Raw genomic sequence first — 15470 nt, 5'->3', positions numbered from 1 at the left:
AGAAAAATTCCTGGTACTCATTTCTGTTAGAGGCTAAGTCGACCAAAGGCTGGAAGGGTTAGGTAAACTAGAAAAATTCAATGACCTCATCGGGAATCGATCCTGCGACCCTCCGGCTTATAGCGTAGCGCCTAAACCAACTAAGCTACCGTGTGCCCCGACTTACAATAGACTCACGAATTATTGTCAGTCTTAACACTGTTCTCAGTTCTGTATTTCATAGGCTGGCCGCATATCAACTGCGTCAAGATAAGCATCAAGACATGAGATAAAAGACACAATCTTGCTTCATTCGTGATTCGTCAGCAACATGACTCAGAACGGTGTGCGGCGGATTTCATAATCTCAATCGTTTCAACTGTGCTCCTTTCTTTGCGTCATGTCGCAGACATCGTGTCTTGACTGTTACATGTCTTGATTCATGCCGACGTGCGGCCTACCTTAAAGTGCCATGGAATGATATTTCCAACCTCTAAGTTGCAAGCATTCATTTCCCTGCTACTGGAATAATATTTCCAGCTTATCTCACCCTCCCTTACTTATGAAAGAGTATTATCGATAAGTTTTAATGTAGGTCTTTTTGTGGAGTATGCGAGTTTACAAAACTAAAATTTACTTACGGAGTTACTACTTGATATACTGCAGCAGTTGGTACCTCTGCTTCACGTTTGGATCTCAGGTCAGAGGTGATTTTACAGAGAAAGCTGAAAGTATAGCAGAATTGTCGATAAAAGTGAAAATTCAAGAGAGAAGTGAGGAAATTATTGAGGGGAGATAATATTATAAGGTTCCCAGGCTTCACTCACTTATCTTTTGATAACTGTAGTATGGGAGTAAGGACGTTATAATGGTTAGAAGCAGTGGTTTGAGAAATTTGTCGCGGAATTTTGATTCTCTAAATTAATGTCAATTTACATTATCTCGACTTATATAATTTCGAAAAATAATTCGGTTGGCTTTGAGAGCAGTTGGGCTTAATTCTAAAGGGCTGTATGAGAAACACTCAGTATGAACTTGTAGCTTGGGAACTACCTCAGAATTTGCCTAAAGACAGGAAAACCGAGAAGACCTGTTTCAAGGTGACGGGTCAGAAGAAATTCCGGATGCACACTGACGTCTAGCCAGCAGCCCGACTGAGAAAAGAACGTGGGAGTTTCCCTAACGCACGCGCTCTTCCTTCTCCATAATCTGAATTCCATGTCACCTGTAACAATATATATAAACAAACAACAAACAATCGCTGTGATTTTAGTCCGTAAGAGAACTATACCGACCGAGGGACCGCCGCTTGTCGGCGAAGGTAGTGCCAAATTTAGCGGACAGAGGATGTCGCGTGATCAGCGCAATGAATCCCCCCGGCCGTTAATCTCGGTGTTCTAGACCGGATAACAATATATTGATAACCGAATTACTTATCAAGAATAACAATACATTGTTTATGAACTATTTGCATTACATATAATAAAACTCTAATACGTATACGTGTATATGTTGCTCGTTAGTTTACTTGTCACTATGTCATAACCTCGTTGCCCTGGCCGTTGCTAGCTTATTATTTGGGTTCTCAATCTGGTCCAGCGTTATGATCAGCCCTTTGTGCTGCCTATTTTTTTTTATTGCTAGTGGGGTAGGACAAAGGCCCTTTTACTGCGGCCACTTCTATCCTATTGTACCAGCCCCAGATCATAGGTGAGGGTGATTGTGGAGCAAGATTGGCAGGGGAAACCGAAGTACTGGGAGAAAACCTACCCCAGCGCCACTTTTTCCACCACAAATCCCACTTGACCAGACCCCGGGATCGAACCCGGGCCGCCGAGGTGGGAAGCCAGCGACTAACCGCTTGATCTATGGCGCGGCCTTGGTGCTGCCTATGGACTGTATACTCTCCATTTCCCTCAGACCCTTAGGGCTGTGGAATGAGAAGTACCCTATTCGAAAAGGCCTTCACGTGATTCAGTTCAACATTTTTCATTATTGTGTGTGTTAGCTTTTTTTTTATCATGAATGGAATAAAAGTGGCCTAAATTCCTTATTTGGGGGTTGACCCTAAGCATAATTTTGAGATGTAATTTCATTGTTAGGTACTGACATGGCTTTGGATGGTCTCCATACCAGTTTCTTCTTCTAAAATTTCATTTCGCTGGCTAGCATTTTAAATAGCGCTTACGATCGCTTCTTACTTACTTTCTCATGGAGCTGAGCCCTTCTGGAGGAGCCGCCAATTCTGCAGCTACTCAAGAATTTCCCAGCATTTTATGGAACCCGAAGGTTCATTTCGGTGTTCACAAGAGCCCTCCACTGGTCCCTATCCTGAGCCAGATCTATCAATCCATACCATCCCATCCTATCTCTCTAAGATCCATTCTAATATTGTCCACCCACCTACGCCTTGGTCTTGCCTGTGGTCTCCTTCTGGCTTTCCCACCAATATCCTATACGCATTCCTTGTCTCTCCCATTCGTGCTACATGACCTGCCCATCTCATGATCGCTTCTATCCATATTTATTATTCATCATATCATTTTACTTTATATGATCTTATAAACTGAAAGTGTTTTTGAGTAAACCAAGAACAAAATAATATGATAGATGAGGGAAGTAAACTGAAATATTGCTGCAAAGTTGATAAATAGTGAAAATGCGCTTGTTAATTTGTGAGTCCACACTGGCTCTGTGAGATTATAGAGGATTTCTTTGCTCAATAATTATGGACGTAACCTACTTGTTCAGTTCACTTGCAATCATGAGTACTGAAATATGTTATGATTATTTAGAGAGCACAAAGGTATAATGTGAAATAACTCAGTTTGCTCTTAACTACACGGTTTTCCTGTTCTAATCATTTCAACTAAATTGGAGCTGGTAAACATGTGTATATGTGGCCTCATATTAAATCATGAACTTCAAAGCCTAACAGAAATATCTCCCATATCTTTTCGCCGTTAATTTGCGTAGCAATATATCAGTACGAACCGTTATTTGATGGATCTGTGCGGGGGTTAAAATGCAGTGAATTTAGAAGTTACCCCATAATTTTCACTAAAATTATTACAATTCATTATCATCGTTTTTCTCGTAATATCCGGTAATGAGGAATTACCCTTTACAGGGATGTTACAGAGTGTAGTCTGCTAGGAAGTTATCATCGTTTCGGAGTAACCTGTTACCTCCATCTCATATTTCCCTTCCTGAAAATGGAAGTTGCAGGTTCCTCTAAAAACCTTCATACGAGATTTATAAAAAAATATTTATTGCTTGTTCTTGTGTCATTATACATTATGCTACTAAGTAGTGACGAGTAGAAAGAGAAGATGGCACAAATATAAAGTATACTTGTGTCAATATTACAGGATCCATCTTTACCTAAAACATTTTTTCAAGACGCGATCACTGTGCACTGCTTATTGTCATTCTACTGATGTCAGCATATTGTAAAGATAACTATGTACACGTAACATTTCGAGTTGTTGAGATTGGTTGTTCTTGACAAAATTTGATTTCATCAATTTTCTATTGAAATTTCAGTGAGGGTCTAAGCTTGTGTTACATAATGAGGAACGTCAGTGTTCATGCATGCCAAATAAAAGTTTCACGATTTAGGGGTGTCACTATAGATGGGGTATGAATTGGATGATGGAATTTTTGACAACTTTTACACGAAACTCGGAACTACAAGTACAGTAAAACTTGGTTATAGCAACATCGGTTTCTGCGACACCTTGTCTATTGCGTCAAATATTCAATGGTACGAACTAATTCCTCATAAAGCAACTGTTTTTATACCTTGCTTAGTACGACATGCACAAATGCATCAACCTCGTATGTAACGTCATTTTCATTCCTGAATTTCTCTGATATGGACATTGAACGTAATTTAGAAAGTGTGTATTGGGCAAGTAACAGGAAACAGATGAAGATAACTGATTACTGTACTCGTATCTAGGTACAGTAAGGCACAACAATTGATGTAATCTACTGTAATTTGGTGAGTAGGCCTACCTTTAATATACAGTATTAGTGCGGTGTGTATTGTCAGTGAAAAGCGCTGTAATATGTCTTTGATATTACACATTTGGGCAATTCCACGTTAATGTTATGTTAGTCTGTACTTAACTATGGATTTCACTAAAAAATGCAACATTTTAACTCGGTTTTTGGTAGAGTTTTACGTGACTAACATAACTACTGTGGAAGTGCCCATTTCGGTTACAACGACACTCGTTTATAACGACACTATTTTTAGGTCCCTTTGATGACGTTATAACCAAGTTCTACTGTAATTACAGCGCTATCGCTACTCCATACACATTGCATNGATGGAATTTTTGACAACTTTTACACGAAACTCGGAACTACAAGTAATTACAGCGCTATCGCTACTCCATACACATTGCAGTTCACTACATCACATAATATGTCTCCTCAGTGTTTTCACTAGCCGTTTCCTGGTAAAGGATCGCAACAACTACGTCTGCTTACGTCCTTACTGACTGGAGGATGTCTCACAACTAAATTATAGCGCCATCTCCTCTCAGTCTCGCTTGCAGAATTCAAATCTCAACTGACTAGCTCCCAGGCTGGCGGCCAATCCGCACCAACTTCCTAGTCTTCTCTTCATAGGTTGACTTTCAAGTAACTGCGTCGCCCATCTTGTCTTCCTTATAACCCCTTTGGATGGACCGAGTAAAAATATCATTTCCAACAGTAACTCTATTGTTGTAAAGGAGTGTTTTCCTTCGAGGTCTTTGCCTGGAAACGGGTCTGTACGCCATAATACTCTTGGGATAGTAAAATTTGTGATTTGCTCAGCTAGTGTGAGGAGGCAAGGAATGCAAACAGAAATTTCCGAGGAAAACTCTTTGGACACGTCCAACTAGGAGACGCAAGGGTACCCAAAGATAATGTTAGGCCACATCTAAAGGAGATCAGGTTTTAAAAGGGGGGGTGGATGGAACTACCTAAGGATCATATACAATTGCAGGGGCTGAAACTTATGTTGGTCCACCATGGTGTTCGTTATATCAAGATTAAAGTTTATTCAGAAGGGGTGGTCATGGTGATATCACAACCCCATTTCCTGCTAACAGTATACAGACATTTCATTATATGACGCTGCAGGACCGCCGTAAGCCTGCCGGAAGATTTCGAAAAATACTTCTGGCCAGTCAGCTTTCCAGGCCTGTCTGCAGCGTCATAAATTGACGCTCCTATAGCACACAGATAAAAAATATTTCAATCAGCAGTCTGTTGTTCGAAATTCGTGAAATCCATTTTAGTTGGGTAAAAATTTAAGGTGACCTTGCTCATGCGAGTAAATAGGTAAATAGGTCACAAATGGAAGTAAACCAGCTGTAATAGACAAAATAAGCTTTCGATTTGTATCACTAGGTATCAGACCAGTACAGTTTCATTACAAGCTAGGTAGCAGACGCACATGTGCATGTTCAGAGGCTGGTTTCAGTAGTCAAAATGGTGACCACGCTTCAGATTATACTACCGAAGAGCAGCCTACTTTTTTTCTTTTTCTGTGGGCAAAAGGACTCAGTGCAAAGAATATTCACAAAGAAATATTTCCCGTCTATGTTGGGAAGTGATTTGGCTCTTAAAACGGCTCTCAACTGGGTCGATAAATTCTCTCAAGGACCTTCGAAAGAAGCAGATGATGAAACGGAGGTGCAGAAATGGCTAAGACAGCAGTCAAATTACTTCTGTGCTGTGGGTTTCGACGCACTGGTAAACCGATCAGACAAGTGTATCAATGTTCAGTGTTGGTGGAGGTTATGTCGCGTAATGTTTTTCAGTTTTAGATTCATATGTTTTACGTTTAATATCTATTTGTGGCATCTCTCTCGTAGTTAAAATGTACACCATTAAGAAGCATGGCAGGCATGGAGGTACAGCACCACGTGCCTGTATAAACATTAGCTGGAGGTGTGCGCTAAGCTTCATGCTTCTGCCGCTTTACTCCAAGAGGAAGATCCTCTGATACTTATTAGATTAGAGAGTGGATTGGCCCCAGAGTCAGTCTTTATTCTGTGGAGAAGGGAAAACTTCTTGCCCGTGCTGGAAATACAGAGTCCATCCTTTTTCATGCAAACCTAGCTGCTACACAGGAGACGAAGTTTCTATAGGGTTATTTTGTGCTGCTCTTTAAATAACGCCTCTTAATAAGAGCTTTTGTTTCGGATGTGGGTCAGCAGTTCCAAGCCCGTCCTTTGAGCCACTCTTTCCGTCAGATGTTTTGACACCGTACCTGTGTGTTGTGACTGACACATTACAGTCGCTTGTGGCATGTTCTCCGAGCCGGGTCGATAGCAATCTTGGAGACAAGTATGTGGTGTAGCCTTTAAGAAATTAGGCCGCGGGTCACAGATAATATGCGTGTGCTCTGCGTTACACGTTCAAAGGCATGACAAAGAGGGGACTGTATAGCTTCTGAATAAACCGTCGGGTCTGAGGGCTTCTCTAATATTTACCTTCCTTCTTTGGCAGTTTCTGGTATCTCATTTCAGAAATTTTTGAAAAAGGGGAATAAGCTATATCTCCAATGTAGTTCCACCTTACCTTATGCTACCTGCGTCACCATTTGCCACGCAGATGAAAACAAATTAGTGATACACCAGAAACTTATTTGAAAATGTTAGGCCCACAGTTAGAGAGAGAGAATAAAGAATGTCATAGTAGAAAGGTGGATGTAAGAGAATTTAATTGGAGACCGGAGAGAAATTTTATTTCGTGGATAGAATCAAGGCCGGTCACGGTAGCTGAGCGGTCTGAGGCATGTACTGTCTTCGCTGGCTCAGAAGCCGGGATCATGGATTTGAATCCCACATAAGACATGGATGTCTGGTATGTATACGTGTATTTTCTATGTTTTTGTTGTCCTGTGTTTAGGTAGAGGCCTTGCGACGAGCTGATCACTCGTCCAAGGAGTCCTACCGCCTGTAAAATGATCAAACTGGAAAATAAAAACAACCGCGACACGGTGAGGTATAAAGACAATGGATTAAGTAAGTAAGAAAGAAGAAAAACATTTTGTTAGAAGGTTCCCACCTTTCGCCCGCTCATCTTTCTGCTAAATATGTTATTATAGTGAAGCCCTTACATTGATTAGATATAGTGGCTTGAGTCAAAGCCCCGTCGATTTTCGATTTGAACAATTTACGAGTTTCACATACGTCTAAAGAGTATTTAACTGCAATTTTTGTGTGTGGTTCTGTATGAGTGTGAAACTTGGTTTCTGACATTAAGGGAGGAACATAGACTGAGAGTATATGAGAACAGGGTGCTGAGGAGAATATTTGGACCGAAGAGAGATGAAGTGTCGGGAGATTGGAGAAAACTGCATAATGAGGAGCTTCATAAATTGTACACTTCGCCAAATGTAATTAGAATGATCAAGTAAAGGAGGATGAGGTTGGCAGGGTATGTAGTACGATTGGAGGAGAAGAGAAATGCATATGGGATTTTGACGGGATAGCCAGAAAGAATTTTTTACAAATCTGTATTATTCACAGCCTCGTCAATTGGAACTGTCCCAGTCCCTTACTTCAAACACACGGTATCGTAGTTGAGCGAGGCATTAAGCTATATAGCTACATGCCGGAAGGTCGCAGGTTCGAATCCCGATGAGGTAATTGGATTTTTAAAAAGACCTAATCCTTCCAGCCACACTATGGCCCTGAGGTCAACTGAGCCTCTAACAGAAATGAGTACCAGGAATCTTCTTGGGGGGTGAAGGGCGGCCGGCGCGTAAGGCTGACAACACCACCGCCATCTGTGAGCCGATTTTCTGGAAAATATGGGAGACTCGACGTCTCTCAAACTTATGGGCCTTCACGGCCTATTTTTCCGGAGTAGCTTTACCTTCTTTTACGTACTCTTACATTCAAATCGTTATACCCAATTACGTTTATATGGGGTCTACTTTCACACATCCCGTTCCTCCTGTTTTAATGTTTTAATATGGCGCCATTAAGCAACAGCGGTAAGTATTATTTGCCTCAAACAAGCACGTGGATTTCTATGAAGTTACGAATTCTGTTACGTTCTAAACAACCATTTCGACAGAAGAGAATCGGACGATAGGAAATCATCTCCTCTTGAATAGCTCAGAGCAATGGGAAGTTTAAATTTGCAGCTAAGGCATGACGACTTTGTACACTGAGGACTTCTGTTATTTGGTTATCAGGAAGTAGTTTATTTTTGCTTGTGTCCTGTGGAAAATATTTCAGATAACTGCGAAGTAAGGTATTGCGAGGGAGAGTCAGCGAATAGATCACAATTGGATATGAAATTTGAAATATGTGATATTCGAACCTGGAAAAGAAACACATTTAATTATCTCGATATATCCTACACCGACATTGATGCTCTTGTCTCATTGCTTTACCAGTGCGTCGAAACTCACAGCATAGAAGTCTTTTGACTGCTGTCTCCGCCCAACTCCACACCTCCGTTTTATCATCTGTGACTTTCGAACATCCTTGAGAGTTTCTCTACCGATTTGTGAAAAGCTTTCAGCGGCAAACACTTACCACCGTAAGCAGAAAATATTTTTCTGTGAATATGATTTGTATTGAGTCTTTTTGCCCACAAAAAAATCGACAACAGAAAGCTGCTCTATGATAGTATACCTTTCAAGCACGGTCGCCAGTTTAACTACTGAAACTAGACTCTGAACATGCGCATGTGCGTCTGCTACCTAGCTTGTCAAGAAACTGGACTGTGCTCCTATTTAGTAATACATATAAAAATGTATTACGTCCATTACAGCTGTTTTACTTCCATTTGTAACATATTTACTGACTCCCTAGTGTTCTGATTACATTTTTGCTTCCCTCTCGTTATCCAGCAGTTTAAGTACAAAGGTTTCAAATTTGTGCTACAAGCCATGTCTTTCATTAAGAATCCATGTGCATATGAATACATTTCCTTCGACATGGCGAGGCGGGTAAAACGGAATATTACATTGCCTCACTATTCCATGACGCAAGTGCCTTCGACGTACACGGCTAAAACACGCATTTCTTTCATTTGATTACACCAAAAAAGTTGTTAAATATAACGCCAAAGAAGCTGTATTTACACCTTGAAAGTAAAAATAAAGTTCCTTGAAGCAGAACACAAGCATTGTTCTTATTTTTGTTGAAATTTTTTGAGAAAAAGTCATAAGTTTTCACTTACAGCCGATAGGTGTCACCACAGCTCGGCATGCACTGTACTGGTCGGTGCAAATAATAGCAAAGTCCGTCACCGTGACACAGCAGGAAAAGGAACATTGTACNAGTTGGCGTGGATGGCGTTATATAGACAGGAATTCTTCTGTACAAGAAAGATACAGGTCCTCTCTGCGTACTGAGGGCATGTGGAACATGTGCGCCAAGTGCAAGGCCGTAGTCCACACAAGTGGATCCGAGTTTGCAGCTCCTCATCTACAAACCACTGTAAGCTTACAGCTTGCAGCTGCTTCAAGCAGTCATGCCAGAAGACATGGCAACTGGCAAGGAGTTCGCTGTCCCCGCACTTCAGCTAGTGCACAAAGGCATCGGTTTCTGGAATAAAATTTTTTCTACACGAACCAGTATTCCACAGGTTCAGAAAGATGAACAAACAGAAGCCTAAAACTCTGGAAACAAACCGACCCCATTGAGCTGCAGCGCTAAAAACCACTGGCACGTTTTCCTCACTCGCTATTGCTGTAGATCTATACCGAGGAATTCTTTCTGAAGACAGCAACTTCACGAAATTTTATAATATTTGGTCCCCGCAAATGTTTTGAAATTCATTTTCTCCGAATTCATTGTAAACGTGGCAGTAAGGCTTAAAAACGGAACAGTGGATGGATTTTCCGTGGAAAAACATGATAGATATGGCAGTTGACCGATCATTCTATTGCTAACGAATATTTGTATATTGAATGAACAATTGATTCATACTTTAAGGTAATCTTGGTTTCGTATATTTTCAGCGTGGTTGCTCGGTTGGTGGATGTGCAAGACGGTGCCTTACGTACAGGGGGTCTCCGTAGCGGCGTCTGTCTACAGCCTCATTGCCGTCTCACTTGACAGGTAAGTAAACGCACCACTTCGCATGTGAGCCTCACAGCCTATTGTGAAGATTAAGCTGTATGTACAGGCACGCTATGTCTTTGTGACAAACTCTGCCAGATAAATATTTAGATATCTGTCATTAATACTTGAGACTCGGCCGCGCCATAGCTCAAGCGGTTAGTCGCTTGCTTTCCATCGTGGAGGCGCGGGTTCGATCCCGGGTCTGATAAAATGGGATTTGTGGTGGACAAAGTGTCCCTGGGGCATGTTTCCTCCGAGTACTTCGGTTTCCCCTGCAAATCTTCTATCCACCAATTGCTCCACAATCACCCTCACCTATCATCTGGGGCTGGTACAATAGGCCAGAAGTGGCCGCAGTACAAGGGACTTAGTCCCAACCCACTAGCAATAAAGAAATACTTGAGACTTGGCGTCCTTTAGAGCCTCTTTAGACGATGACCAGTCTGGTAGACATTTTCTGAGCATTCGGAGGAACATGGTGCCTCAAGTTTCAAAATAAAGCAAACTACACTGTGTCATATCTCTGAAGGTAGTTATTTTCACGTCTCTATACTAGTGACCTAGCCGGTCACGGTAGCCGAGCGGTCTAAGGCATGCACTGTCTTCACTCGCTCGAAAGCAGGGATTGTGAGTTCGAATCCCACTCAGGGCATGGATGTTTGTGTGCGTTTTTCTGTGTTTGTCTACAGGTAGAGGCCTTGCGACGAGCTGATCACTCGCCCAAGGAGTCGTACCGCATGTGTAAGATCTAGTAAACCGAAGTGAAACGGAGAGTTTCATGGATGTAGGCCTAGGCCGAAAATTGGGGCTGTAGCGCCACAGAAAAAAAATACTAGTCACCTAGAGGCTGCGGTCACCATGCGTAGTAGTACGAGTATATACCTGGAAGTGATATCCCTCAGTTCGATTGACTTTCATCTACGTTTCGGAAGAGCATTGTCCATACCACAACCCGGGTTGAAGGATAAGCCAAGAAAGTACAGCCAGCTTACTTCATGCCGGGTCTTTATTTGGTTTAATTTTCAACCATGAAGATGGAAGAAATACGTTCCTCCGAAAAGCATTTAATTCCTGTTAAGGTACATGGCGACACATCCCAGAAGATATCTCTCTACAACGCCAGGCTCATTCAACATGTCATAATTAAATTTATGGGGCTGGGCCCTTCTTGAAAATCTTCCAGTTGTGCAGCTATTCAAGAACTTACCAGCGTTTTATGGAACATGTAGATTCATTACCGTGTTCAAAAGAGCCTTCCACTGGTTCCTATCCCGAGCCAGATGGATCCCGTCCATACCGTCCCATCCTATCTCTCTAAGATCCATTGGCACATTATCCACCCACCTACGGGTTGTTCTTCCTAGTGGTCCGTTTTCTGTTGGCTACCCCACCAATATACTACAAGCATTATTCTTTGTCCAATTTATGCTACATGCACTGCCCATCTGATCCGCGTTGACTTGTTCGCTCTAATTATATTTGGAGAGGGACAAAAATTATGAAGCTCCTCATTATGTAGTTCTCTCCAACCTCCTGTCACTTCATTTCTCTTCGGTTCAAATATTCTCCTCAGCGCCCTGTTCTCAAACACCCCCAGTCTATGTTCCTCCCTTAATTTCAGACACCAAATTTCACACCAATACAGTACCACAAACAAAATTATAGTTTATTGTATTTCTTATTTTTATGTTCTTAGACAGCAGAAAGGAAGACAAAAGGTTCCGGACTGAACGGTAGCAAGCATTGCCCGAGTTCAATCTCCTCTTAACTTCCTCCTGAATCAAATTTTGACTCCTTATCGTCCTTCCCAAATGTTTAAACTGTGCCACATTATCAAAGCATCTGTTAGCTATTTTCATCGTATCACATGTCTCATAAATGGAATCAAGTTTTAGAGATCCTCGTTTGCATAATCGCTATAGCGAATAACTACGGGGTTACAAAATGTAAACAAAACACCGTTTTGACTACTGCTGATGTTGTTTGCTCCTCAGAAGTATGGGCGTTATTGTTCTTGTATTAGTGATAAGGAGACGGGGTTTGATCGCTGAGTCGATATATTGGAGATCCACTGGGCGTAACTGCAAATAATTACAACTCTCTCATGATTATTGCACACGAAACAAAGTCTTCTATATCTGCTTGCACTAGTCGTTGCTGGGAAACAGATCTCAACAGTTGCTGCACTTTTACAATGTCTTCACTATTCGATTCTTGGCAACGGATACACAGAGACTATAAATTCTCACCGAATTACACACTCTAAATATTACACATCCAGTCTTCGCTTCTCAGCTTCACTCTTGCAACTAACTCTTTTCTTCACAGCTTCCCGTGCAGAACTGAACTTTCCTGGCCTCAAAGCTCCTTGCTCCAATTCGCTCTAATAAGAAAGATGACAGCGAATTGGTACAAGGAGCTGTGAGAGTACAGGAGAGTCCAATTGAGAGTTTACGGGCATTCCTCTGTTGTTATAGAAACGGCCCATATGTCACAATATGAAAACCAGGCGCGGCTGCACTGAGGCTTCGGGAGTACTGGGCTATAGTTGCCATGTGATCTATTGAGGGCACAGTTTTCCGAGAAGTTGAACAGAGTTAGAAAAGGGCCGACGAGTGCTGTGTACCCAAGAAGACACTGAATTATTGTTATGAACACCGTGCTGGAAAATAAGAAACAAGCAGATATCTACACTAGATTATCTCGAAAAATTTGTACCGACTACGACAAAGTGAAAGGTTCAGGCAAAAAGGAAGGAATTTTTATGTAAATTACAGAAAAGTTAAAGGCAAAAGCAAATAATGGTTATCATTATCTGTCGCACCAAGAAGGTCCAGAAAACATATTATTATTTTATTGCCACGTGTTAAGTGAATACATGCAGGTTCTGAGGTTTACAGAGGAGAGAAGATCTGTTGTTACTATCGGAGATCAGACTCTGATTCCTCGTTCTTTCTGCTCTTAGCCTTGTCACTATGTCGGCTGAGTTATTCTCGCTCCCGTTTGTTTAGATTCCCGCTGTGCTTCCGCACATTCTTATTTCGAGACTCTTGAAGCAAAGGTTTCCTTTAGATGAAGCCAGTCTTGTCCAAACCATCTGCCGTTGATTGCTGAGTCTAATTTAAACTTCAAAGTATGTCATTGCAGGAAAGACATGGTTTACTCTTTGAGACATGAATTTCTTTAATAATATTTGAAACGCCACACTTTCTTCGCGGAACACGCACTCACTCTCGCGGGGTTCTCACCGTGGTGGTAATGCAGACCACTCTCTTAACGGGATGCGACAGCGTGTGGTCTGGTAGACATTTTCAGTTATTTGTGTACAATATCCTGCTTCTAGCTTCATGATACAAGAACCCTGAAATGAAGGTAACGCGTATCTCAGAAATGTCTGTACAGCAAACTATCCACTCTCTCAGTTGATAATACTGTCAACTGTTAAAGAACTGTATTGATAATTGGACGTAGTGAACTCTTGTAGACAGTAAATAAGTTAACTACAACATTTTGACGGATCTACACAAACTATAGATCACCGTACTGCAGCATACATACAGTCTTATATGTCTTCTTCAGCCGTTGCCTGATAACGGCTCCAACAATATCCCCTTCTGCTCGTGTCATTGCCGGTTTTCTGCATCCTCATAGCTAACTCATGACTGCAACTGCCTTTTCAATCAGAATCACTTTAATTCTGGTAGTTTACATGTAATCTGTTCGTCTTTGCTCAAAGTCAGTTGAATCTCATGACAAGAGCTTTTTGCGACTGAACCCTTGTCGTTGTGCCGATCACAGTGGCCGTAAGGTCTAAGGCATGGACTGTCTCCGCTCTCTAGAACACTGGGATCGTGGGTTCATATCCCACTCAAGACATGGATGTATATGTGCGTTTATTCTGTTTGTGTTATTCTTTGTCTAGGTAGTGGATTAAATGAACTTCTACACTTCACAATGTTTTAAGAATCTAAAACTTGAGAAGGACAAAACTTCATAATTCAGGGACTTTGGTATTTTTTAATAAGTACTTTACTTTCCACATATTTAATTACCTTTACCACAAATAATAGCAAGGGTGGGGCTCTTACCAGGAGCTGGCCCTTTTGAACGCGACCATAAAGCGTTGTTAGTTGGTCTTTTCTTCAGTTTCGTAATCTTTTATACACAGACGGAAAGACTCCTTGAACGAGTGATCAGCCCGTCACAGGGCCGCTACCTAAGCACAGGACAACACAAACACAGAATAAACGCACACAGACATCCACGTCTTAAGCAGAATTCCAACCCACGATCCAAGCTCTCGAGAGAGCGAAGACAGTTCATGTCTCAGACCGCGTGACCACCGAAATCGGCAATGAAACTCCAGGTTCCACAGAATGCTAGGAACCTCCTGAATGGCTGAACAACTCTTCCATTTTTAATAACGACTCCGCTGAATGCAGTTAGTTAGTCACTTAGTTTGTTAGTTTGTTACAGAAGTGCAGCGACTTTATAAACCGACCTACGAATATTAGAAATGCTTAATGCATTTACTACATTCTTTCACTACAGACATGTGTATATACATATATTTATAACAAAATTTTCCAGTATTATATACAATCACCAAATTCTCCTGTTTCAACGTAGAATACACACATACGTATACACTAGTACATAGAGTAAACCCTCGCTAATCCTGTTAAAGCTAATTAGGATGTCAGATAATGCGGATCGAAGTATGAAAAACGAAAAACTGGTGTTCACATTTGAGTGTATACATTAAAAGACGCATGGCATGTAAGGAAGATGATGACTCATTGGATGTTCATACATGCACTTGTTTTGGCTTCTTTTGGACTTCATCCATCGTCTGGTATGTAAAAGACAAAAGACCACGACGTTTCGGAGGCTGGATCTGTCTCCGTCTTCAGGTGGGTGAGGAAGGATAAACCTACTCAGTTGGGCCCGTTAGAAAGAGCTAGTCTCAATCATTCGACTAGTGGTACAGACGGAGACAGATCCAGTTTCCGAAACGTCGTGCTTTTGTCTTTTACATACCAGACAATGAATGAAGTCCAAAACAAGCCAAAAGAAGTACAGCATACACCAGTGTTTCCCAACCTTTTTGATGCCGCGGAACCCCTGTACCGAATGTTAATTCACCGCGGCCCCCATAAAACCCAAAATGGAAATTTTTAAATTTTACGAATACATATCATAAAAATGAAGCAGTAACTTAAAATTTTACAACACTAAATGTGTCATTTATGACAATAAAATACAGTTATAAATGGAGATATTCGGAAGATTACGAACATATCAATTAGGCATAATATTATGAATTTAACACTCACCTAATGTGATGGCTGGTGCTGTTTTTCAGACGTCAACTTTCGAATGTCAGGATCAAAACTG

At 41.4% G+C, this 15470-nt stretch overlaps 1 protein-coding gene across 1 annotated transcript in view; it reads left to right on the top strand.

Annotated features, from left to right (window-relative positions):
* LOC111867121 (neuropeptide SIFamide receptor) overlaps positions 1 to 15470 on the top strand; it is a 626192-nt gene that overhangs the window by 528977 nt on the left and 81745 nt on the right. The window contains exon 2 of the mRNA XM_023856655.2: positions 9971 to 10070. Coding sequence (XP_023712423.2) covers positions 9971 to 10070 — 100 coding nt within the window. The remainder of the gene's footprint in view (positions 1 to 9970; positions 10071 to 15470) is intronic.

The sequence above is a fragment of the Cryptotermes secundus genome, unplaced genomic scaffold, assembly GCF_002891405.2.
Source record: "Cryptotermes secundus unplaced genomic scaffold, Csec_1.0 scaffold334, whole genome shotgun sequence".
Lineage (NCBI taxonomy): Eukaryota > Metazoa > Arthropoda > Insecta > Blattodea > Kalotermitidae > Cryptotermes > Cryptotermes secundus.
The sequence above is the reverse complement of the archived record's forward strand: the minus strand, read 5'-3'. Positions and strand labels throughout refer to the sequence as shown.